Here is a 25,276-nt window from a genome sequence, read left to right on the forward strand (position 1 = left end):
TAAATGGCATAAATCAATCGCTTCCCTAAATGCATCCATTAGCCTTTCGCTCCTCGGAACACCACCCTCCTTCTCCGATAAACTCGTGATCTCGTTAAAGTCGCCGGACATTATACAAGACAGTGAACTCTTAGCTTTAATGGAAGTCATAAGACACCACGTGAGATGTTTTTGTTATTTTTCAGCCCACCCATAGATACCAATTGCACGCCATCTAGGATTATTATTCTCATCAAGTATGTTTACCTCACAGTGATGATTAGAGTATCATACGACCTCCACATTACAATCCTTCCACCAAAATCCCAACCCTTCCGATCTCCCAACACTACTAATGCATAAGCCATCAGTAAAGCCACACCTATTTTTATTTTATTAAACATTTTAGCATCCATCATCGACTCCATAAAAAACACGAAGTTGACTTTTCCTCCAACACCGATCCTGGAGGTCTCTAACTCGCCTCGGGTTGCCAAGCCCGTGACAGTTCAACTTAAGATTTTCATTGCTTTTCAAAGGCATGAGCATTCCCAAGACCCTCTACTTGATGATTTTCGGTCACCCGGCTTTCATGAGTTTCAAACCTCCCCTTCTTTTCCACACCCAAAGAACCTTCAAGTACTATATCATTTTCAATTTCATGCACACTTCATTTTTTAGTTTTATTCCCCACCCCACTACTCTCTGATGTATCCATATACTCCCCATCCCCCATGACATTACAACTCAACATGTCTACTCTCCTCCATGTTCTCACATCCCCCACATTTTCACTCTTTTTTAATTGTTTCCCATTCCCCTGACTTCCATCACCAACTCCCTCACCCTTTCCCACCCCATCACCATCCCTCCCAATTACTACATCACTACTCTTCTCTTTATTTATCATAGGTACGGCTCTTAAAACCATTTTATTACTTCCCTCCTCAACTACAACATGCAGCATTGCTTCTCTACTCTTTGGAATCACAGGTGAGCATGCTTTTGACAATGAGAAAACGAGCTTTCTCGCTGCACTTGGCGGCCTAAGCCTAATGGCATTAGGATTATTGTACGAAATCCTCTACACTTGTCTTTTGCTAGATAAATTGTCAACCCACTTCTTCTCCTTTTCCCTATCAGCAATGGAAATTCGAGATCTTTGGTGCAGAGATGCCACTAAATAAGGTCCATACTGAAAAACCAGAACATTTTCTAGCATCCCCAACTTCTCTAGCAAACGCTGCATTATGCCGCCCAAACGGAACATCCAACAATCTGATCCAAAAAGGCGAACAATCAAAAGTAATATCTGAGGGTTGCTCATCCCCATCAATATCTTTTAGCAACAGCATTTGTTGATCAAAAGTCCAAGGTCTTCCTTCAAGAACACGGTTTTTATCTTCCTCATTGAAAAATTGGAACACAAACAGGTTTATGTCAACAACCCGCACAACCATATTATCATTAAGCCTCCACAGACCCTTGAGCACACGCTTCATCACTTCTATATTATACGGTTTATTTGTAAGCATCTTCCCCACCAGAGAAAGTTCTAGTTTAGCCTTCGAGTTTTCATCCCTCTCTTCCTCTGTATTCTCTCTAAGTACTAGGTTTTCCTCTTTAGTGACCTTTAGTTTTTCCCAATCTCGCATCAATTCTTCTTCCATCGTACAACAAAACTGATGTCCCCTTAAAATTCGTCACAATCTCACCGTTCATTTGAAAACAATTGCCGTCAGAATCACCGGAAAATACGAAACTTCTACCGCCAAAACACAAACCCTATCAGAGCACTCTCTAAACCCTATGCGAGGGACTTTATCTCTCTAATATTAGTAATTTATTTCCAATAAAAGCAATTTCAAGTTAATAATAACATAAATATCTATTTACAAACAAAACTATAAAAAGTACACTATTATATAAATAAGCGATATGATATCGTATGTCTAAATATCTACCTTATAAAAAGGGATTATATGATCGTATTTAACATTCAAGCCAAAAAATTTATCTCAAAATTTTATAAACAATCTGAGCATCTCCCGGACACAAGACTAGTATGTATATATATATATAAAGGGGAGTTTTTTCCCAAGATTTTAGTGCGTCACGTAGGATTTTGATTTTTCATTAAAAAAATTAGAGCGCCACATAAGATTATGATTTTTTTTTTAAAAGTCTACATAGGATAAAAAAAACGCCACATAAGATTATGGTTTTAAAAAAGAAAAAAAATAGCCCACTTAGAATTATGATTTTTAAAAATTAACTTGAATAAAATTAATCCTAAAAAACACAATAAAAAACTAATCCTTATAGAAAGTAAAAGATTTTTTTTTATTAGAAATTTTAACTAAATTATCTAACAAAACTTTTAAAAAATTACAACTTATTTTGTAATAAAAAAGTTCAAATGAAAAATAAACAAATAGAATAACATAATATATCATATAAATATATAAAATATTTAATTAAAAAAAAATACAAACAAACCGTATATTGCACGGGCTTCATCTAGTATACATAAAAACTAATCTAAAAAGTATTTTATATGACAACCTATATTTCTTATATATTGGTAAAATATATAGTTAAAGTAATAGTAAATATATATATAAATAGTTTAAGTCGAGGAATGAAGAGTGGAGAGATGGTAAGGGATGCTTTCAAATTTACGATGCAATAGAGCCATTGATTTAGCTTTTACCAAGAATCTCTATCTTGTGTCATTTGATAATATATGATTTTGAGTAAATTTAGTGCAGACAATAGAGCTCTTCAAGGCCAATTGCCCAAGTGTGTTCATTTTGCTAGTAACTTGTCATCAAATGTGTCACGGTCCGAATATTTTGATACAAAGCCCGTGCAGCGTATTCCTGTCTAAGGGCGATGAAGGTGCAAGGCAAGTGTGTGAAAGGTGTATGGCACAAAGCAACACAAGTAATTTAAGCATCTTATGAACATTTTTTGTGGGGCGACAAGGGTCGATTGGGCTTGTGACGACTGAGCAAGTCGAGGCGAGCATAAGCGGATCCGACAATAAGTTGCATCTGTTTTGGAGGGTTGGGGGGGCAGGGGGGTTGGGTGGGTGGGCGCTCTTTTGAGGTTTGTGAGGCACTATTATAAAGAGCCTAAAACAAGATTCAAAGCAAATGGTAGGAGCCTTAGAGTTCATCAACCACTCACTCTTTAAAGAGCTTTAAGCCTGTAATTTACATTTACAATATCCTCCCAAAGTCTCGGTAAAGGTTGACAATAACATAATAATTCTATCTAAAGCCCATAATATTTAAAGAAAAGTCTTAGAAAGCATTACATAAGCTAAATACAAGCGAAGGGAAAGAAAATACATAAAGAAAAGAGGTGGATTCTAACAATTTGCCGCCAGCCAAAACGCTGGTTCGTGAACGACCATCATTTATACAATACACGAGTAAAATGCTACCCCGGCTGCTATCGTATCAGTATTCTTGGCAAGAATCTATTGACTGATCTCCATCAACAGCTTCTCAATAGCTTCAGTTGTGAGGGGAACATATAAGCAATCCTGCCCATCAGAATGTTTTCGAGTCTTCACCAACTCGTGATCTTTAAATTCCGTCAGGTGGGAGTTCAGAGTGACCTGACTACTCACAAGGAAGCGCTCCCGACAAATTGTGTATAAATCATTGACTGCCATCCCTGAAAGACATTATTTTTCCAGAGATGAGAAAGAGTATAAATGTGAGGAATCAACAGCCTAAATCGCACATATTGGTGAATAAGAGCAAAAGGTTACTCACCTTCTTCATCAGGATGAGCCAGTTGAAACTCAGCAAGAACTTTGAACACACTTTGGGCATTTGGTGTCAAACTTTGTAGAACTATGGCAGCTGTTTTCGGAGTTTGGCCACTACCGCTGTGTGCAAGAATCAGAGGATGGAACGTTGTTTCAACCTTGTATGGCGCAAAGGTTGGGACATGATGGCAGCACCAGTTGAACTGTGTGTGGACCATCTTTTTATCCCACACTGCCACACAAGAAAAAACAATGCTAGTAGTTAGGTCCTAATTCTAGTTATGAACTTATATCCATATGTAATAATGATCATAAAAGTGCTAAATCAAGTAACAAAATATAGTGGTTAAGCCACTCATATCCAAGTTAGCTGATTGCCAAAAATAATACTCCGTATGATAATAATAAGCACACACTTGCATCCAGTAATTGTAATTATGCTTCATTGTTTGTTAATTAGCTTATATAGTAAATGCAACAAACTATTCTAACAATTTGGCAGGCAGAAACAGAAAAACAGAAAATGTGCCAGTTATGTCAGCAGTTTCAAAATTGACATGATTGAAGTTTTGAAGAAAATTGGAACAAAGGAAATATTTATGAAAAAGCTAGAACATATAGATAGCAGCTAATGGAAGCAGAAGGCAAAATGCCTCAGAAAAATGATGCATTATATGTTTTGATCAATGTTTCAAATCAATGATTTGATCGTGCAGACGTGTTTTATATGTAATGTAACCCTATGAATTTCAGTGAAGAATAAACAACTGGAGGGGTAAAAGAGAAAAGATTAAATAAATAAGTAATTATAAAGAAAGGATATACACTAAAGAGTTAAATTCCCTAAAAGTCTTAAGAAAAAAAAGGATAATAACCCTTACACAGTGATACATTTACATGATCAATTGAAGCCACAAATCGAACATGAGAGCAAGCAGCCATCCGCGCAAGAAATTGCTGAGTGTCAGTATCCCGTAAACCAGGTCCATCAATATTATGAATTAAAACACACACGAAAGAATCATTTTCCTCTGCTAGTGATCCATCCAGAAAAGCAAAGACTTCATCTGTGGATTTAGAATTGTATGGTAGTTGAGCTTTAGCCAAGCTTCCAGTTGTTTTCCTTTTGGATTTGATTTGATCCCATAAAAGTTCAGCCACTGCAGCAATGACCTGCAGTACAGAACATTGTTAAAAAGATCATGCTTACCTGGGGTCAAAGGTGCACTTACAAACATGACAAGGGGGAAGGTAAACAGTACACCTAGGAATCTAAGATGGAGAGAAAAGGTTTTCCTTGAGAGGAAAACATTTCCTCTAAACAATTTACCTGTTTGATATTTACTGATTGTAGATAACCGTTGACTACAAGCACCGAGTACTCAGTCAAAGTCGTTGAAGCAAAATCTTCAGTCAAAGCTTTCTTTGATCCAAAACCATACATTAGAAGGCCAAACCCACACCTGAGTTAATGACATCAAATTGAAAACAATAATAAAAATAATCTTAATATTCCGTTTAAGTGTATGCCCATGACACCATGTACAAGATCAACTAAAGTAAACTTAAAGCTCAATATGTCAGGTCTTGATAGATTGGTCATTCACAAACAACAATGGCAACATTCACTTTACAGTCTAGTGCTCCACGCTCCAAGTGTTCGAGTTAATTATTGTCACAATCATCATCTGAAAAGCGTTCTTTGAATTTCATCATCTGAGAATATTAGGCTAAAAGCTTCTACTTGAATCATCAAACTTACATCAAGTGAAGCACATTTGCCCTGACTTTTTGAGTATGGGAGGTAAAGGGAAGACAAAATGCAATACAGCTTTAGTGACCTTAGTCTGCCATATCGGCTAAACTCTTGATTTATCTAAAGCTACATGATGATAAAAGAATTTTTCCTATAGTATAGTTGATAAACATGATATTACTTCTCTCAGTATTGATTACAGCCAGTATCAAAGCTAAACAGCAGAGACTCTCAACCAACCTCAAGAATACAGCAAAAACTAGGCAAAAACAGAAAGTTACAATCCAAGATCAAATAACAGAACAAAACATAGGGATGATGGCCCTAAAAATAGTTCTGAATTCCTATTCCTCCAGATCCAATCTCCACACATTCACATCTCTGATCAACAAGTCACTCTAAATTATGCTTCAACTCTAAGCAATCCTGCTCTGAGAGAGCTTGAGATTTCATTAGTATTATCCATTTAAGAGAAGGTGCACTGCTAACTGTTCCTATTAAATTACAGCACAGGAAAGTTGTGATCATTACTGATCTAGTGATTTCGACAAAGTCAGCCTCTAAGTATATATATTAATATATACGAAGTATATGGAAGTCAAATTGTCAGGTTAGGAACTTATTTTTTCCTCCATTTCACTTAAAACTAAAGAGGATACATATTTCCTGTAGCCTACTATAGTACAAGTAATATATAACAACATTTCAAGTTTTAACAAACGCATAGAACAAGGCAATATTATGCATGGCGTTATGTCATCAAACAGAGGTGCTCATCGAAAGACCTCCAACAACTAAAGCAAAATAAAATAATAGGAAAAATAGATGTCCCAATTTATCTTCCAATTTGCTTCATGCAATAAAAGATATAATTAAAAAGATGTTACATGTAACCAAAATTAATTAAAAGTGGGTTGAGACTTGAAAGAAAAAGTAGTAAGAGAAAAAGATGGAATGAAGTAATGAACATAATGTTAACCCAAACATGGATATATTAGGGCAATGTACAAGCATTCAAGGACATAGTAATGGCATCCATTAAAATTATTCCATAACCTAAAAGACATTTGCACGATCTTCACATTTGCACATATTTCAGGTTAACTTGTTTGCCATTTCTTATTGATAATTTAATCACAAGCTGTATGCAACTGAGAATGTCTTGAAAATGAAATAACAGAAAAGCGAGTAGGATAAAATCAGATCAAATCAAGTTTAAAGACATAATAAATTTCCGGCATTGATCTTCATTTGTCTTACAAAAATAAAGCTCTATAATGACAGTAGAATTAGAGCCAGCATATAACTCTTGTACCCTCTTCCCCTCTTTCTATATTGTTCTCTACCAGCATGTATTTCAAAATAATGATGTCACCAATAGAAATTGAAAGCGTCAGGTGTCGACCCATATGGCCATATTAGAAGGCCAGGTTTTGGACATGGATACTCAAGATAATTGAAAACTCGGGCTACACATAAAGCTGGTACAATGCAGGAGAGAAAACATAACTTCCACAAAGGAACTATGTGCCTATGAGACCATAAGGGCAGAGAATTAAAAGTGAACAGCAAGATTGAATCTGTAATACCAAGTAGGACATTAATCCAACAGTTTATAGTATCCTTAAATAGTTTATCCCACCAAGAACAAGATCATAATAAAAGCTTGATCACCTTTAAATAAAGCACCCAACTAATTACAGGAAATTGTTTGGTGTCCATATAAAGCATCCTAATGCAAGACCTCAACTCAATACAAATGGTGCTGACTGCTGATCCTGTTCTATAGAGAGATACAAAAATAGTGCAGCGAAATAATTGCTTATACAATTAATGAATTCAGCATTAATGATGATAGCCTCCTTACACATTTGTGAATAAGGCTAGGTTTATGTCGCAAATGGAAGGCCAAAGTGCTAAAAAATACATAGCTAATACTAATTAGCCAGACTTATATAATATAGTTAGCATAAATTCATACAGGCATCAATTCCTACATCCCTAATCCATGAAAAGATTGAGATCAACGAGAATAATAGCTATCTATTTCAAACTTCCTTAGGGGAACCAAAAAAAATAAAAAAGTACCTCAGTTCAAATAGCCAATCTTGATATAAACTCCTATAGCTATCCATCAATGCTTTAACTTCTTTCTCATGCTTCGGTTTGAGATCCATAGCCGCGGCTCTAAGTTCCTACAAGTGTACATTAACTTATGCAATCAATCATCAAAACTATTTCGAGGCACACATCCCATAAATTCTAGGAAGCTTTCGATATACCTCCTCGGGAACAAGATCAATATCAGAGAGTTTATGGCCTGATTTCTTGGCCGAAGTGCCTGATTCTTTTGCCAGGAAGTAATTCCTAGAGAACCCAAAGTCCTCATCTTCCACATCATTGATATCCATTACCACCTTGAAGTAAACAAGAAAAACTAATAAGTGAGAAACCTCATCAAGTAATCGACCACATAAGTAGATGATATATTCAAACCTTACATTTTTTTCACAAGCATTTTAACAAACAGGTGGTGGTCAATAATATTCCGTGAAAATTTTCAATTTTTGGTAATTATAAGACCACCAAAATTGAAATTTTTTAGGAAAAATTAACATCAACAATCTCAACTATTACTTACCTTGTCAGTTAAATCGCAACTATTATTTAACTTAAAATAATCTCAACTATTAGGGTAGTCTTCTCAAAACAGTCTTAGCTTTATGCTTACCTGTTAAAGAGGTGTAATTTCATAGTTGAATCCTAACATTTAAGGGTTGTGCAATACATTAGCAACCAAATTTGTTTCGAAAAATCACATAATTTTAGGGACATTTGATTCAATAATCAAATTAGGCTCATAATTTTCGTTTCTTTTGGTTATCTTAGAATTTAGAACCAATAGTTAAGATTTTCGACCCCTTCACTTAATGCACTGACAATAAAACTAGATTGTGAAACTGATATGATGATAACAAAAACAAACAACTTACCTCAGAAGCTGCTACAAGTATTAGATTCAACGGAGAACGTCAACTGTGCTTCAATAGAGAACGTTGCGCTTCAATGGAGAACGTTGGGAGAGAGGAAGGGGCGTATGACCCGCCACAGTTAGACGGGAACCGTCTAGGCGTCTAAATGTCTAAATGTCAAGTATTAGTTTTTCTTTATCGTCCTATTTTGGAAATTTTGACATTTATTATCAACGAAAGAATCTTGGTTGACATTTGCTACCTGTTTATTTTTTTTTATTTTATCTTACTACCACTCAAATCCCAAAATTATAAATATCACTACCTGTTGCCTTATGTCGTTAATGTTTCCGTTAGTGGGGCCCAACCACCGTCCAACCACCTCACTCCCACCTTCCAGCCACCCCTCCATCCCAAGCCACCTTCCAGCCACCGCTCCATCTTCAGCCACCCTTACTGCCACTGTCCAACCTCCCTTTCCCCATCAATGTTGCCTCGAAACCTCACTGTCACCCCCCGTGCTGGCGCCCAAACGATCCCTGGGAAACCACCCTAAATGGGTTTTAGGGTTTCGTTTTCGCCCGTTCAGGGTGGTTTCGGGCAGCATGGGCGAGGGAAATGGAGGAGGTGGGGTTCGACGGAAGCCAGCACAGGGAAGGGGGAGGGTGGCTGACGGGGAGGGGGAGATGGCTGGGAATTTTTTTTTATTATTTTTTTAATAAATTATATTATTATTTAATGTTATAAGGGGCCCCACTTAACGGAACCCTAACGGATTCTGTTAAGCGGTAGCAATAACTATAATTTTGGGATTTGGGTGGTAGTAAAGTAAAATAAAAAATTATACAGGTAGAAAATGTCAACCAAGGTTCTTTCGTTGGTAGCAAATATCAAATTTTCCTACTATTTTCAGACACCAAAACTTGTATCAATTGTTTGTAAGTTTTTTTGGCTTTCTTTTTTTTTTTAAAAGAATTTTTTTTTTTGAAAATGTCTGAAATTACATTAATTAAACTAAGTTTACAACAAAGTAAAGTAAAGTAAAGTAACATGAGTTATTATAGACATAAAAATCCCTTACACAACACCAACTAAGGCCATTAACGACATTTACCTTTAAACTATTGCAATTACCAACTTATATTTAAACATGTGATGAGACTATTGGTAGAATGGGAGAAGTTGGTGATTGTACGGAATTTTTCAAACTCAACTTTGAGCCCTACTGTGATCATGCATTTAAGCATGGTGGCGTCCAAAGGGAAGGAAGCTAGAGATAAAAGAGGCGTCAACAAGTTTTAGGAACTTGTAAGCCGTTCACGGGTGTGAAGGTTACACCCCATTCACGATCACGGAGATCGCTAACTCCATAGTGGTCCGGAACCATGACTGGATATTCGGGGATGATGGTATGAATCCAACCTAAAAGAGATTGAACCCGCCCTAAATCGGCCTCTACTTAATCCTTACGATATTCATGTGCGCTTTCCGATCAACATTCATACAATAAATTAATCCTAAGCCAGCTTAATCTACGTTGGTTGATTATTATTGCACAAATAAATCTATTATTGGTGATCAATTGAATTAAAATCATATTAACCTAAAATCAAATTATCAATTATCTTATTAGGCATGGTTTCAAGTACAAATTCCCTTTAAACCTGCAAAAAGGGGCATGATTAAGCAATAACAATAATATCATAAATAATCAAGCAACATATAATTGACACAACAATCATCATAATAATAATATCATCAACACATATCAATAGCAAGATCCTAGGCATGATACTAAACGGATCAATAACAAACCCTAGCATGTCACTAATAAAAATCATAATCAAAGCATTAGCCTAAACATGATACTATCAATATGATGATATTAGGAACAGTAATTAACACCCTAAACATGATACAAGAAATCAAAATAAATATCCTAAACATGATTTCTGTTTCGGGGTTTTCTGATGTCCTGCGGGAGAGTTACAATTCCGAGACTGGAACCGGACGCTTGTACCTGCAAAATAACGGAGACTCCTGGTGGTAGGAGCTCCGCCTCCAACGGTCAAGTTAGTACTTGATTAAGGAGTAATTAATGCGGAAATTAAAGTGATTGGGTCTCTCTAGGTGAGAGTGTTTAATGTGGGTAATCTGCTTTGTTAGCAAGATCAGCCGGTTATTACTGTGTGTAATTAATGTGTTTTTTCGTCCCCCTTAATGAGGATTAAGGGAGGTATTTATAACCTTGGGAAACGTGCCCATCCTAGGTTTAGGTTAACCTAGGGCTGATTGGGCTTCCCTCGGAAGTTGGGCCTGGGTGGCCGGTTTCTCCATTAGGCATGGAGTATGCCACATGTCATGACATAATAGGTCCAAGGTGGACGAATAAGCGCGTGCCACGTGGCAAGCCCTGACAGTTCCAACTGGGGGACACTTGGCAGGACCTGATTGGCCCACGTGGCGCATTCCGATTGGTGGGAGCAAAATCCCCTAATCATTTGCCCCTCACAGGTGGCACGTGACTGGTCACGTGTTACCTGTGACAGGTGTCGCACTGTAACAGGCGACGACCTTCTACAGGTGTCAGTCGGCGGAAGGACGAGAGATTTTCCCGCCCAAATTTTGAATTCTGAAAGTGACCCTTCGCCTTCTCACTTCGCCTATATAAGGGAGGATTGTCTTGAGTCATTTTCACACTTGAGAACTTTGAGAGAGAACATTCGGACCCCTGAACTTGCTCTGACATTTTGGACCTTTTCCGCCTACCGCCTGTTCTGACAAGTCGACTGCACAGGATTTTCAGCACTTCATCAATCGTCACTCGTTCAGGTAACTGTCGGTTCTCTTACTCTTAATTTTCTTTTCATTTTTTGAAATGGCACCACGGAAGCACACGACAAGACCTAGGTTAGTGATCAGTCGGTCACCGGGGACGGCTGAATCTAGGACTAGGAGTGCCGCCTGCCCTTTTCCGGACCCATCTTTGCCCTTTATACAAAGTCCGACTGTATCTGTGTCTATGCAGAGCAGGATGGCCAGAACGAAAAAGACTGCTAGGATCTCAAATTCAGACGGCTCCTCCCACAGGGTGCCGCTTAGTGAAACATCTGACCAGGCGCCAGATGTGGAAATGAAACAAGGCGGCCTGAAAGCCGGCAATTCTGAGGGAGGAGTCATAGTGACCCCTTCCCATTTAACAGTTAACAATTCTGCTCCTTTTCAAAGAGAGGAGGAGGGCCCCTCCGGGAGAGGGGATGAGTCGTCCTCTTCGGACTCGTCAGAGGACGATTCCGAGTCAAGCTCTTCTGGCCATGCTTCTTTGGACACAGAAGAGAAAAACAGCCGCCTGCAAGAGGCGAGACTTTCTCACGCAGTTGAGAAGGGGGACAATTGGGCGGAGCCATCCGCCTCTTACCGAGAGCAAAATACCCCCTACTACTGCACGGTACCTCGGGGCCGGATCACAGCCATGCAAGAGAAAGTGGAGAGCTTTATTGCAAACCACACCATGGGCCCCGACTTTCTAGTGTTTGTGCCGGATCCAGAAGACACAGTCGTCTGGCCGGCTGGTACCGGTTATGATAGCGTCTGCTTTAGCTGCTACAAGGCGGCCATCAAGGCAGGGCTGCGCTTCCCATTACATCCGGTTGTTCAGCGGATCTTGGATGGGTATGAGTTGGGGTTATGGCAGTTAGCCCCAAACTCCTGGGTCAACGTACTCGGCTATGTGGCCGGGTGCGAACTGCACGGGGTGGAGCCGAGCTTCGAGGCTTTCGCCCATATGAACTATCTCAGCCGGACCCCTAAGGCAGGCGGTACCGGCTGGTATCAATTGACAAGCCACAGGGGCTACCTCATGACGAGAGGTAAAGCAAACAAGTGGAAGGACTGGCGGAGCACCTTCCTCATCATTGAGAGTTCAGACACTAAGCTGAACAAGCGCTTCAATAGGTGGAACAGGGATCCGCCCCTTCTTGCAGGCGGCCGTAGCATGCCGCATGTTCCCCCCAAGGCTAAGAAAGAGATCCTTGATAAAGGACTCTTTAAAGTAGAGTCGAGGGTCGACTCTACTTCAGGGGTACGAGAGCAAGTACCCCTGCACTGCGTCCCGAGCTTCAAATGGCTCTACGACGAGTACTTTTTGGCCGCCTGTGGCCTCAGCAGTCGGTGCTCAAGAGGTAGTCGGCCTGTCGAATACTCTGTTGTTCCATACATTTCTTGTTTTGACTTTTATTAACTTTGCTGTTTGTTTTTGCAGCTGACGCCATGAGCAAAATCACCGCCTCCAAGACTGCGGCGGCCATGTTGCGGGCCTCCATCATGCAACAAGCTTCAACCGACTCCCCCAAGAAGGGGGCACCCTTGGTGAGCTCCGAACCTTTGACCCTCTTTTTGGAGTTGTGTTTATGCATATACTGACCTTTTTTTTTTTTTTAGACGGGTGCTCCAAGAGCTTCATCTTCCCAACAGCCGGACCCCAAGGCCCGGAGGACGACTGTTGCGAGCTCTCCTGGTTCTGCCAGGAAACATGTGGCGGCTGAGAAACAGCCGGCCACTTCTTCTAAAACTCCAACTGGGCCGCCTAGAAGTATGAAGTTGTCCTTGTAAATTGTAGACTCGCTCCCTTTTTTACTAGGTCTAATCCATTTGTTTATGCTTAATGCAGCCGTCCCTCAGGAGCTTGACTTGGTAGAGATGGCTAAGTCTATGATCAGGGCAGTTCCTCCAGCTGAAAGGGAGGCGGTCAGGGGTGTCGGCACCCTTGACCTAGACGGGATTGCAGGGGTCCTTGCTGAGGTATACTTAGCATATTTTTGAGTATTTGAATTTCTGGACGCCTGTTTTCTTTTTTGTTTGGAAACTGACGCCTGTTTCTTTTTACTTAGGCCCTGCTCCGAGTGAACGGCCTTCGCAAGCCGCTTGACCGGAAGAACAAAGAGGTAAAGGCTGCAAAAGCTATGGCCGCCTCTGACTGTGATAAGGCAATGTTTCAAATTGCCCAAAATGAAGTTCTGACCATTGATATTCTTTATTATCAGGCACAGGCTACCGCCGCTGTTCGGGCTCAGTTAGAGGCGGCCCAGAAGAGGAATGGCGAGCTGGAGGCGACCATCACCAATCTCAAGGCCGAGCTGAAACCTCTTCGCCTTAAAATGTACTCATACGAAGCCTTGGAGAAATCCTTGGCCAACGTAAAGGGACGCCTAGTGACCCAGGAGAAGAGTCTTACTCAAGAGCTCTCGGAAAAGGCCGAGCAAGAGAAGAAAGAGCTGGTCCAGGAGATGATGGAAGACTCCGCTCAAATCCAGCGCATGACTTGGGGCCGCCTCTTCCCCAATGCCGACTTTGCCTCTTGGGAAAAAACGTACCGCCAGTGTTCGGATACATATAATCAAGAGATCCTGGCGGCTGCTGAGGAAGAGGCGTTGGAGGAAGCGTTGGAGGAGGAGGAGCCGGTAGTGGCGCTTGTGCCGCTTGGGGGTAATGCATCAAAAAAGGATGCAGCTGAAGCCGAGTCCAGCAAGAAGAGTGCTGACCAGGCGGCAGCTGCTAATATTGAAGATCTGCCCCCTTCTTAAGCTTTATGTATTCTTTCCACGGCCTGCGTGCCGTTTGTTTTGTATTTACCCGGCCAGGGGGCCGGGGCTTTGAATATTTTGCCGGTCTTTAATGACCGGCTTCTTTTTAATGAATTTTTGTTTTGCTTCAAATTTTTCTAAGTATTGAATATTCTAATATCCAATTGTTCACTAGACCGACTGTTTTACATGGCCGATAGTTGCAGACATGTACGGCTAGTTAGTCACGCCGCCTATGCCCCTGGACGACTGGTTGTCTGTTTCCAGAATAGACGATCAGTCGGCCATTTATCCAATCGGTATTCGAACTATTTTAAAGACTGGATCCTTTTTAGGCAGGCGATCCTGTCATTTGTAAATTTAACCAAGTAGGAAAGTGGTCTGACCAAGTGAACATGATTGTTACTTAGTTTCCAAGGAACTTAGTAGAGGTATCAAGCGGTGGGTACCGGTTGTTCCCCTTTATTCGCCAATGTTTGTTGGCTTTTAACTCATAATTTGTTAACCTAGCAGGAGTAGTGGTTGAGAGCCCCTGTTTGCTAAAAACAGGCGGACGACTCATACCTTTTAGGCTCCATACTAAGTTTGAGGGAGTGACTATAAGTTAACATAGGAGTTACTTAGTCTCCGTCACACTCTAGATTGAGTAGTAGAGGTACCAGGCGGCGGAGGCCGGCTGATCCCCTTGATTCGCCAATGTTTGTTGGCTATTAACTCAATAGGTTACCTAGTAGGAATAGGGGTTTGAGTGCCCCTGTTTGCCAAAAAACAAGCGGTCTACTCAAACCTTTTAGGTTCCATACCAAATTTGAGGGAGTGACTATGAGTTAACGTTGGAGTTACTTAGTCGCCGTCACTCTTGCTTGAGAAGTAGAGGTACCGGGCGGCGGAGGCCGGCTAGACCCCTTGATTCGCCAATGTTTGTTGGCTATTAACTCAAGAGGTACCCCCTGCATTTATCCCAAGTAATACAGGCGGTCATCTGACTCAGATGTCAACTGCTACCACTGGTTTGGTTAGTGATAGAGTTATCCTTGTCTCAAAAACGGCTACGTGGTTGCCCTTGGGGACAGTCGTATAGGTGTCGTGTAATTAGTTTATAGAGCAATGTTCCATCCAAAAGGGAGCTGCTCTCTGCGACGAATTTCATCCGGAGGGATGCCGCCGGACGCCTGCTATGATGTTGGGACAGGTCGTATTAGTCTTGAAGATTTGATCAGTTGGCTTGGCGCCTGGTCTGATCATTCGGCCTGTGGCCTTGGTTAGTTCTTGGTGAACGTAGGTGCTAAGTAAGAGGAGGGTAGCCGCCTGTTAGGAACAGGGTCGGCCAGACCCTAATCTTTTTTAGCTAAGTATAAGGGGGGTGGCTGTGTGTTTGGAACCAGTCGGCCCTCTTCTATGGAGAGTAGCCGACTATATGTCCAGACGACATGCCCATATGGTGAGAAAATGGAGAGTAGCCGTTCGTAAAGGTACAGACGGCATGCCCCTCTAAAGATAGAGTGAAAAACTCAATGGACAGTAGCCGACTGTAAAGGTACAGACGGCATGCCCCTCTGAAGAGAGTAAAAATACTCAATGGAGAGTAGCCGACTGTAAATGTACAGACGGCATGCCCCTCTGAAGAGAGTAAAAATACTCAATGGAGAGTAGCCGACTGTAAATGTACAGACGGCATGCCCCTCTGAAAATAGAGTAAAATACTCAATGGAGAGTAGCCGACTATTTGTTAGTAGGCGTGCCCCTCTTAGTACAAAATTGAATAGTAAGTATGCAAACTTTTTATTAAGTAGCTCTTGACTATTTACATAATTCAAAAGAAATATTTATTAAGATTATCTACATTCCAAGTTCGAGGCAACGGTTGTCCGTTTGGTGTTTCCAGACGGTAGGTACCGTCCCTGACTTCCTCACAGATTCGGTAGGGTCCTTCCCAGTTGGGAGTTAGTTTGCCAGACTCATTAGCCCTACCAACTGCTTCCATTTTTCTAAGTACAAAGTCCCCTACTTTGAGTGGACGCCTGTGTACTTTTTTGTTGTATGATCTAGTCATTCTCAGGCGATAGATTTCATGGCGCAAGACAGCATTGCCCCTCTTTTCAGGAAGTGAGTCTAATGCCAGGCGCATGGCTTCCCAATTTGCCTCTTCGTCATATAGCATTACTCGAAGAGTCGACTCGTAGTGTTCTATTGGAAGAACAGCTTCCGCACAGTAAGTTAGGAGGAATGGAGTTTCTCCAGTCGCCCCTTTTTCAGTCGTCCTAATGGCCCAGAGAACATGTGGTAGTTCATCCGCCCATAGGCCGCCTGCTCGTTCAATCTTTTTCTTGAGACCGTCCGAGATGATTTTATTAAAGGCTTCTACCTGGCCGTTTGCTTGTGGACGGCCGATAGATGCAAAGTAGTTTGCAATTCCTTGGTCACCCAACCAGCTTTTGAGAACAGGCATCTCAAATTGGGGACCATTATCAAAAACCATAGACATGGGAACCCCGAACCGAGTGATGACATTTTTCCAAATGAATGAAATTACATCTTTCGTCTTGATTCCCTTTACAGCCTCCGCCTCTACCCATTTAGTGAAGTAGTCAACGGCAACAAGTATGTACCTCCTTCCGCCTGTAGCAGGCGTATATGGACCCAGAATGTCCATGCCCCACTTAGCAAACGGTAGTGGGCTATGAATGGTAGTGAGGTCAGTAGCCGGACGGTGAATTAGTTTGCCAAACCTTTGGCACTTGTCACATTTTTTCACCATCTCTATTGCATCTGCTTCCAAAGTAGGCCAAAAGTAGCCCTGCCGCCTTGCCCTTTGAGCAAGCGTCCTACCGCCTATATGAGAAGCACAGTAACCAGAGTGAAGATCGTCTAGTATCTCTTGTCCCTTTTCTGGAGTAACACACTTTAAGAAGGGTTGAAGGTACCCCCTTTTGTGAAGTTCTCCCTTTATCATTTCAAAATAGGTGGCTCGTTTTTTCAGTGCTGCCGCCTGTTGAGGATCATCCGGCAGTGTACCGTTTGTCAGATATGCCCTGATTGAATCCATCCAGGTTGAGCTTCTGTCTAGGATTCCAATAGGGTTTTCCTCGATGCTTCTCTTCTCCATTACTTCCCAAAAAACAGTTCGAGGAGTATCAGAGGAGGCGGATGATGCTAATTTTGACAGTGCATCCGCCTGGTTGTTTTCTGATCTCGGTACTTGGATCAGATGGAAATCCTCAAGGGAGCCGACTGCTTGTCGGACCGCCTGTAAATACTTGATCATGGCCGGATGGGTTGCTTCGTATTCGCCATTGTACTGACTCACTATCAATTGTGAATCGGAACATGCGTCTATTTTTCTTGCCCCTGCCGCCTTGCACATGCGGATCCCGGCTAGTAAAGCTTCATATTCTGCCTCATTGTTTGAAGCCTGAAAACTGAAGCGTAGAGCATACTCGTACCTGTCGCCCTCTGGCGACTGACATATGACGCCTGCTCCACAACCATTTGAAGTAGAGCTTCCGTCCACATATACCTTCCATACTTGGTCTGGAACTTGAGAGTCAGGAGGACGAGTCATCTCTACAATAAAGTCAGCAAAGGCTTGCCCCTTCACTGCTTTTCTAGGCTCGAAAGTAACTTCGAGGCTCTGTATTTCTATGGCCCATTTGATCATTCAGCCTGACGACTCCATGATGGTTAGTGGCCGCTTGATAGGTTGGTCTGTATACACGACGACTGCATGTGCCAAAAAGTAGGGCTTCAATTTTTTAACAGCCATGAAGAGTGCAAGACCAAATTTCTTCACTAGGGGATACCTTAACTCGGCATTTTTCAGTACGTGACTGACAAAGTAGACCAGGAGCTGACAGCCGTCTCTTTCAGCAAGGAGAACAGCGCTTAACGCATGATCAGAGACGGCCAGGTACATGTAGAGTACTTCTTTGGGCAAAGGGCTGACCAACCTCGGCAAGGAATGCAAGTGAACTTTCAATTTCTGGAAGGCGGCCTCAGCATCCGGCCCCCATTCAAACCTTGCCTTTTTCTTAATTGCTTGGAAAAAGTATAGGCATTTGTCGCCTGATCGGCTTAGAAATCTTCCCAAGGCCGCCAGACAACCTGTTAACTTCTGAACCTCTCGGATGGTACGAGGTGACTGCATGTCAATGACCGCCTACACCTTCTCAGGGTTCGCCTCTATTCCTCTCTGATTGATAAGGAATCCGAGAAATTTCCCAGACTCAACTCCAAAGACACATTTCTTGGGATTGAGCATGACATGGTGCCGCCTGAGTGTGGCGAAAGTTTCTCGGAGGTCCGACAGATGATCTTTCTGAAGTTTAGTCTTGACAATCATATCATCAATGTATGCCTCGACGTTTCTCCCAATCTGATCAAAGAACACAGTGTTTATCATTCGCTGGAAGGTAGTCGGGGCATTCTTAAGACCAAACGGCATAACCGTGTAACAGTATAATCCCTGATCAGTGACGAAGGCCGTCTTCTCCTGATCTTTCTTCCATAAAGAAATTTGATGGAAACCAGAATAGGCGTCCATAAAGCTCATCAAAGCATGGCCGGCTGTTGAGTCGACCAGGTTATCAATTTTAGGCAGAGGGTAACTGTCTTTGGGGCACGCCTTGTTTAAGTCTGTGTAGTCTACACACATTCGCCAGGTGCCATTCGGCTTTTTAACAAGCACCACATTTGCAACCCAGTCTGGGAAGTAACATTGCCGAATGAACCCTGAATCAAGTAATTTTTTAACTTCGGCGGCTGCCGCCTGACTTCTTTCTTCGCCATGGTTCCGCTTCTTTTGCCGTACCGGCTTCTTTTTCGGATCCACGGCCAGTTTATGTACCGCCAGATCAGGACTAATGCCTGGCATTTCATGGACTTCGAATGCAAAGATGTCCTTGTATTCTTTCAATAGTTTGTGAAAGTCGTCACCAAGGTCTCTCAGAGCAGTCGTCCCAACTTTGACTGTTCGGTTAGGACGTGAGTCGTCTAAGATCAGGTCCGCATGCTCACCAGCCAGCTGAGGGCGGAACTCATCCGACCGCTCCTCTGCCAATGATTGCTATTTTCTTTCTTTTCTTGCGGCCCCTGTCTGGGATGCCTTTCTCTTCTTGCCGCCTGCTTCTTGAACAGGCGCACTCTCCTTGACATTGTCAAGGTCTGTTTTTTCACCGCTTGACCCAGTGGCCATAACAGTGGGCTTGACATCCGAGAGATAGCACTCTCGGGCCATCCTCTGATCTCCCCTTAGGGAGCCGACTGTTCCATTATCCCTCTCAAACTTGAGCAACATAAGAGATGGGATTATAACAGCCTTGGAATTATTCAAGGTTGGTCGACCCAGAATCATGTTGTAGGCCGAGAGTTCTTCTACTACCAGGAACCGGACTACCATGTGTCGTCCTTCCCCTTTTTCGCCCAGGCGGATGGGTAAATCCACTCGTCCCAGTGGGTGGACGACTCCTCCTCCAAACCCTACTAAAGGGTGGGAGGCCGGATGTATGCAATCAGTCTGATATTTTAGTTTCGACAGACATTTGCTACTGATGAGATCTGAGGAGCTTCCGGTATCTATGAGGATTCGGCCAACTCTCTGGTTGGCCACTTTACATTCAATAACGATAGGGTCGTCATGCGGCCCTCTTACCCCTCCTAGATCTTCTTCAGTGATGACAATCTTAGGAAATGAATATTTGGACGGTCGTTCTTGGTGAACGGAATTTATATCTAACCGCCTGATATTGTCTTTGTTGCCCCTAATAGTGGGGCCGCCTCCTGAGAAGCCGCCTGCAATGGTGTAGACGACTGCATCATCTGTATCGGAGCTGTCGTCCTTTTGATTTTTTTTGGCCGACTGCTTTTTTGAGGAAGTGTTCCCCGTAGATTTCTTGACATAAGTGTCAAGATCACCTTGCTCAGTCAGGCGGTCCAGATACCGCATGAGACTAATGCAGTCATTGGTGTGATGACCCACATCATCATGATAAGAACATAATTTATCTTTGTTCCGGTTGTTTGCAGAACCCTTCATGGGGACCGGCTTCTCAATTGAGATCCGTCCCTTGATTTCTTTTAGGATAAACTGGTTATCTTTGTTAAACGCATACTTTGGGGAGTATGGTTTGAATTCTTTTTTCTTTTTCTGGGCCGGCTGTTTAGAGGAATCAGCCGCCCAGACCTCTTTTCTCTTCTCATCTTTGTTTGACGACTGTTTCTGTCGTCCTTCTCTTTTGTCGAACCTTTTCCCGTCCGACTGTTTTACCGTACAAAGATCAGTCGCCTGTATATAGGCTTCTGCTTCAATCAAGGCCTCTTGAAGAGTCGCCACCCTCTTTTGAACCAAATCAAATTTGAAGGTAAATCCGTCTTTGAGACCTCTGAAAAAGTCAGTATAGGCTACCTCATCCGGTAACCCTTGAATCTGTATTCTCATCGGGTTAAACCGCCTGATGTAAGAACGAAGCCCCTCCTTCTCGCCCTGCTGAATTGTTCCTAAATCAAGGTTCGTTTTCTTCGCAGGGATGTTCATGGCGAAGTTGGAGGTGAATAAGTAAGCAAGCGTCCTGAAGCTATTTACACAACCAGTCGGCAGGTTGCCGAACCATTGTTGTGCGATTCCTTTGAGAGTCGCTGGGAAACACTTGCACCAAGTGGGATCATCCAACCCTTGAAGGTACATCAGGTTGGTGAATTCCATCAGATGGTCTTCTGGGTTAGTAGTGCCGTCATAGGCGCCTACTAGTACATTTTTCACTTTGGCCAGCTGAGCGGCTTCAGTAATTTCCTTGGAGAAGGCCGACGGCTGTTCACCAAGTCTAACCAACCGTAGCTGCCAGTCCATAGGTTGGACGTTTTTTGCTGCAGGTCCACCAAACGGAGGTGGCTGCAAAAAATACTGTTGTTGCGGCACAAATGGTAAGTTTGGTACCGCCTGGTCGCTATGAAAGCCGGACTGACGGGAGGTGCCGCCTGACTGACTCTCATGATACGACTGAGTATGCCTTATCGAGGCATTTCGCAGACTGTCTTGAAAGTTTGAAGTAGAGGCCGACTCTGACAATCGGTCACTCTTCTTCTGCTCTAGCAGTAGCCGAGCGTCTGTGAATGTTTGCTTCGACCCGTCCGCCTGAATATGACGAACAGGTTTCCTATTTCCTGTAGGAAAACGGAATTTTGTGAAATCAAGGGCAGGTGGCTCCCGCTTCCTAGATTTAGGATGAGGAGTCGCCTCTCGCCCTTGAACTAGCTTCCTCTTCAGTGAAGTGGAGGGTTTCTTAGCCGACTGCTCCTTGACTGGAGCAGGCGGCTTCTTGTTGATCAACTCTTGAATCTCTCCCTTGAAGTTCCTCATGAAGGTCATGAGTTCGTTCCTTGTGATGGGAGCAGACCCATCAGTCGGCTGTTGCCGAACAGGCGGTGCGCCTGCTGGCTCACTTCCAGTTTGAAGATGTTCCCGTTCCCTCCTTTCGGTATGACGGGTACGTCGGGCCCTTAGGGTCCCGTCTGAAGCTGTGTGAGCTTCAACTTCAAATTCACTCTCGGTATCATGGTCCGACTGAACTTGAGGGTCGTCTAGGGGACGCCTCTCTTCAGGAATCGGTACAGACTTGGATGCCATCTCAGAAGTACTCTCCCCACAGACGGCGCCAAATGTTTCGGGGTTTTCTGATGTCCTGCGGGAGAGTTACAATTCCGAGACGGGAACCGGACGCCTGTACCTGCAAAATAACGGAGACTCCCGGTGGTAGGAGCTCCGCCTCCAACGGTCAAGTTAGTACTTGATTAAGGAGTAATTAATGCGGAAATTAAAGTGATTGGGTCTCTCTAGGTGAGAGTGTTTAATTTGGGTAATCTGCTTTGTTAGCGAGATCAGCCGGTTATTACTGTGTGTAATTAATGTGTTTTTTCGTCCCCCCCCCCCCTTAATGAGGATTAAGGGAGGTATTTATAACCTTGGGAAACGTGCCCATCCTAGGTTTAGGTTAACCTAGGGCTGATTGGGCTTCCCTCGGAAGTTGGGCCTGGGTGGTCGGTTTCTCCATTAGGCATGGAGTATGCCACATGTCATGACATAATAGGTCCAAGGTGGACGAATAAGCGCGTGCCACGTGGCAAGCCCTGACAGTTCCAATTGGGGGACACTTGGCAGGACCTGATTGGCCCACGTGGCGCATTCCGATTGGTGGGAGCAAAATCCCCTAATCAATTTCTATACCAAAAGAATAAATATTAGGGAGATCAAATTACTCACTTTGATGCCTCGTACCTCTTTTTATCAAAACAATACACGCGTTAGTAACTTCAAGAAAGATTAAATCAAATAAATAAATCAAATAATAATTGAAATATAAATTTGGAACCAAACCCTCAGAACTATCAACCTTTCACGTTGAGGTCGAAGGCAACTTCGAGATTGGCTTGGAGTATTCGAAGCTCGTGATGGAGGTATGGTGTGTGATATCAAGAAGGTGTTGGGATGTGTTTAGGATAAGGCTAAGGCTAGAAAGAAAGAGAGAGAGAAAGAGAGAGAGAGAGAATAAGCTTTTAGCTTAGAGAGGGGATTAGATGATGATTGTTGGTGAATTAAAATGGGGTGAAACGACCTAGGCAACCAAATGATATGGGGTCTTTTCCCGAGCATCCAAAATACTTGGAGAATCTTCCAAAGTAAATCCCGAGCCCTGAAAAAGACCTACAATAAAAGAAAGTAAAGCGAGTAAAGGAGAAAAGATGAAAATACCCTTAAATCACAAGAAAGCACAAAATAAGGGAACGAAGAAACTAAAGCATAGATGAACGAAACTAAGGAATTATTTAAAGGGAGAAGCTATAAAATAGAAGGAAAACGTCCTAAAATGCTAATATATGAGTTCCATAAATGACACTGATCACTAGCCTTGAAGTATTTGATTTTTTCATGGACAACACTAATATTGGAAATGAATTTCATCTTTGGAGAAAACAACAATGCTTATATTCCCATCTACTAATGTGATATGTATTATGTCTTAATGTATTTTCTTTTTTGTACTATGTTTTTAATTTCTAGTCATGTACTTTTAATTTCATCAATAAAGTATGTATGATATTATTCAAACTAATCTCATACTTATTATTTTATGAAGATATGGATCTGCCTTAAGTTGGTTCCGAATATCAATGTCTTTTGGACAGTGGAACAAAACATACTATGTTGAAGGATAGAAAATATTTTTCACAATAAAGTTATTTCAAGCCAATGTAAACAATATTTCCGGGTCAGCTAAATTAATTGAAGGATCTGGAAAGGCTTGTATAGTGCTTCCAAATGGAACAAATTTGATAAAAAAAAAATGTTTTATATTTGAGTAAATCTCGAAGAAATCTCATAAGCTTTAAAGATGTACGCCAAAATGACTATCATTTAGAAACAATGACATCAGATCAAAAAGAGTATGTATGCCTCACGACAGAAAAATATGGAACGAAACATATTTATGAGAAATTGCCAGCATATTCTTCGGGGTTATATCATATAAACATACGACCCGTGAAAATCAGTATGATATCTAACCAGAAGATAGATGACAAACATTTGATTGTTTCATGGCATGATCGTTTGGGACATCCAACAATCGGGATGATGCAAAGAATTACAGCAAATTTAGTTGGACATTCAATAAGAAATGTCAAAATTCCTCGATCAGATGAATAAACATGTTCAACATGTTTACTTGGCAAATTGATAAGAGGCCATCTATGACCAAAATTGCTACTGAATCTCCAAAATTCTTGGAATTCAGGGAGATATTTGTGGGCCAATTAATCCAGTATGTGGACCAGTTCGATATTTCATGGTTTTAATTGATGCTTCTACACGATGGTCATATGTCAGTCTACTCTCAAGTAGAAATGTTTCCTTTGGAAAATTACTTGCCCAAATCATCAAATTAAGAGCTCAATTCCCAGATCATACAATAAAGAAATTAAGACTCGACAACGCTAGGGAATTTACATCCCAAACATTCAATGACTATTGTATGTCAATTGGAATTGTTGTTGAACACCTAGTAGCTCATGTTCATACACAAAATGGTCTAGCTAAATCACTAATTAAGAGATTACAATTGATTGCAAGACCATTATTAATGAGGTCAAAATTGTCATCATTTGCTTTGGGACATGCTATAATACATGCAACAATACTAATTAGATTGAGGCCTACAACTTATCATAAATTCTCGTCACTACAACTAGTTTTTGGTCGAGAACCAAGTATCTCATATATAACAGTCTTTGGTTGTGTTGTGTATGTTCCTATTGCTCCACCCCAACGAACAAAATATGGGTCCAAGGAGAAGGTTGGGAATTTATGTCGGGTTTGAATCCCCCTCTATAATTAAATATCTTGAACTATTGACTGGTGACTTATTTACGACTAGATTTGTCGACTGTCACTTTAATTAGACAATATTCCCAGCCTTAGGGGGAGAGAAAGTGGACCTACAAAAGAAAGAAATAAAACACACTTGTAACACAACACAATTATCAATGTTAGACCCATGAGCAAATGCGTGTGAACAAGAAGTCAAGAAAATTGTTCAATTACTAAGTGTTGCAAATCAAATTCCTAATGTATTTTTAGACATAAAGAAGGTGACAAAATCACATATACCAGCAGAAAATGCCCCTGCATGTATTGAAATTCCAATTGGTAATAAGGCCATTAAAAATGAATCTAAGCCAAGGACATAAAGAAGGTGACAAAATCACATATACCAGCCGAAAGCGTGGGAGACGACTTGGTTCAAAAGATTCTAAGCCAAGAAAACTGAAAAGATTAGATGGAATAGAAAATGAGACTAATGATGTTCCCCAGTCAAAAGGTTCAAGAAAGACAGTGTGGATGAAAGTAAAGAAAACGATGATGATCCGAAAGAGGATGAACAAGAAGACAACCCTACGGGGAATGAACACGATGACAAAAACATCGATAAAAATGAAATTTCAATGAATTATGTCTCTTCCAAGATTCTTTGGAATAAAAAAGATGTTATCGTAAATAAAATATTTTACAAATTCCATTGCATTCGAAATTGTGTCTGATGAAAATGATGTTGAACCAAGAACAATAGAAGAATGTTGACACAGGAGTGATTGGCCAAAGTGGAAGGAGGCAATGCAAGCTGAGTTAAAGTCACTTGAAAAATGAAAGTTTTTGGAA

The 25,276-nt window shown here is 41.7% G+C and overlaps 1 protein-coding gene across 2 annotated transcripts; it reads right to left on the bottom strand.

Annotated features, from left to right (window-relative positions):
- Nucleotides 1–3,127: 3,127 nt before the first annotated feature.
- On the bottom strand, nucleotides 3,128–8,690 carry LOC110696568 (origin of replication complex subunit 2-like). Of its 2 annotated transcripts, XM_021873905.1 has the most exons (7): nucleotides 8,513–8,690; nucleotides 7,802–7,936; nucleotides 7,608–7,714; nucleotides 5,094–5,226; nucleotides 4,645–4,936; nucleotides 3,768–3,995; nucleotides 3,129–3,666 (listed from the first exon to the last, which is right to left on the bottom strand). In XM_021873905.1, the coding sequence occupies exons 2-7, from the start codon at nucleotides 7,928–7,930 to the stop codon at nucleotides 3,467–3,469; spliced, it is 1,089 nt and encodes a 362-aa protein (XP_021729597.1). In that variant the 5' UTR covers nucleotides 7,931–7,936; nucleotides 8,513–8,690; the 3' UTR covers nucleotides 3,129–3,466. The 2 variants fall into 2 exon arrangements, with proteins under 2 accessions (XP_021729598.1, XP_021729597.1); XM_021873906.1 differs by lacking the exon at nucleotides 8,513–8,690 and having other exon boundaries at nucleotides 3,128–3,666.
- Between the last annotated feature and the right edge of the window lie 16,586 nt (nucleotides 8,691–25,276).

Source organism: Chenopodium quinoa, unplaced genomic scaffold (genome assembly GCF_001683475.1).
Source record: "Chenopodium quinoa cultivar QQ74 unplaced genomic scaffold, ASM168347v1, whole genome shotgun sequence".
In the NCBI taxonomy this organism is placed as follows: Eukaryota; Viridiplantae; Streptophyta; class Magnoliopsida; order Caryophyllales; family Amaranthaceae; genus Chenopodium; species Chenopodium quinoa.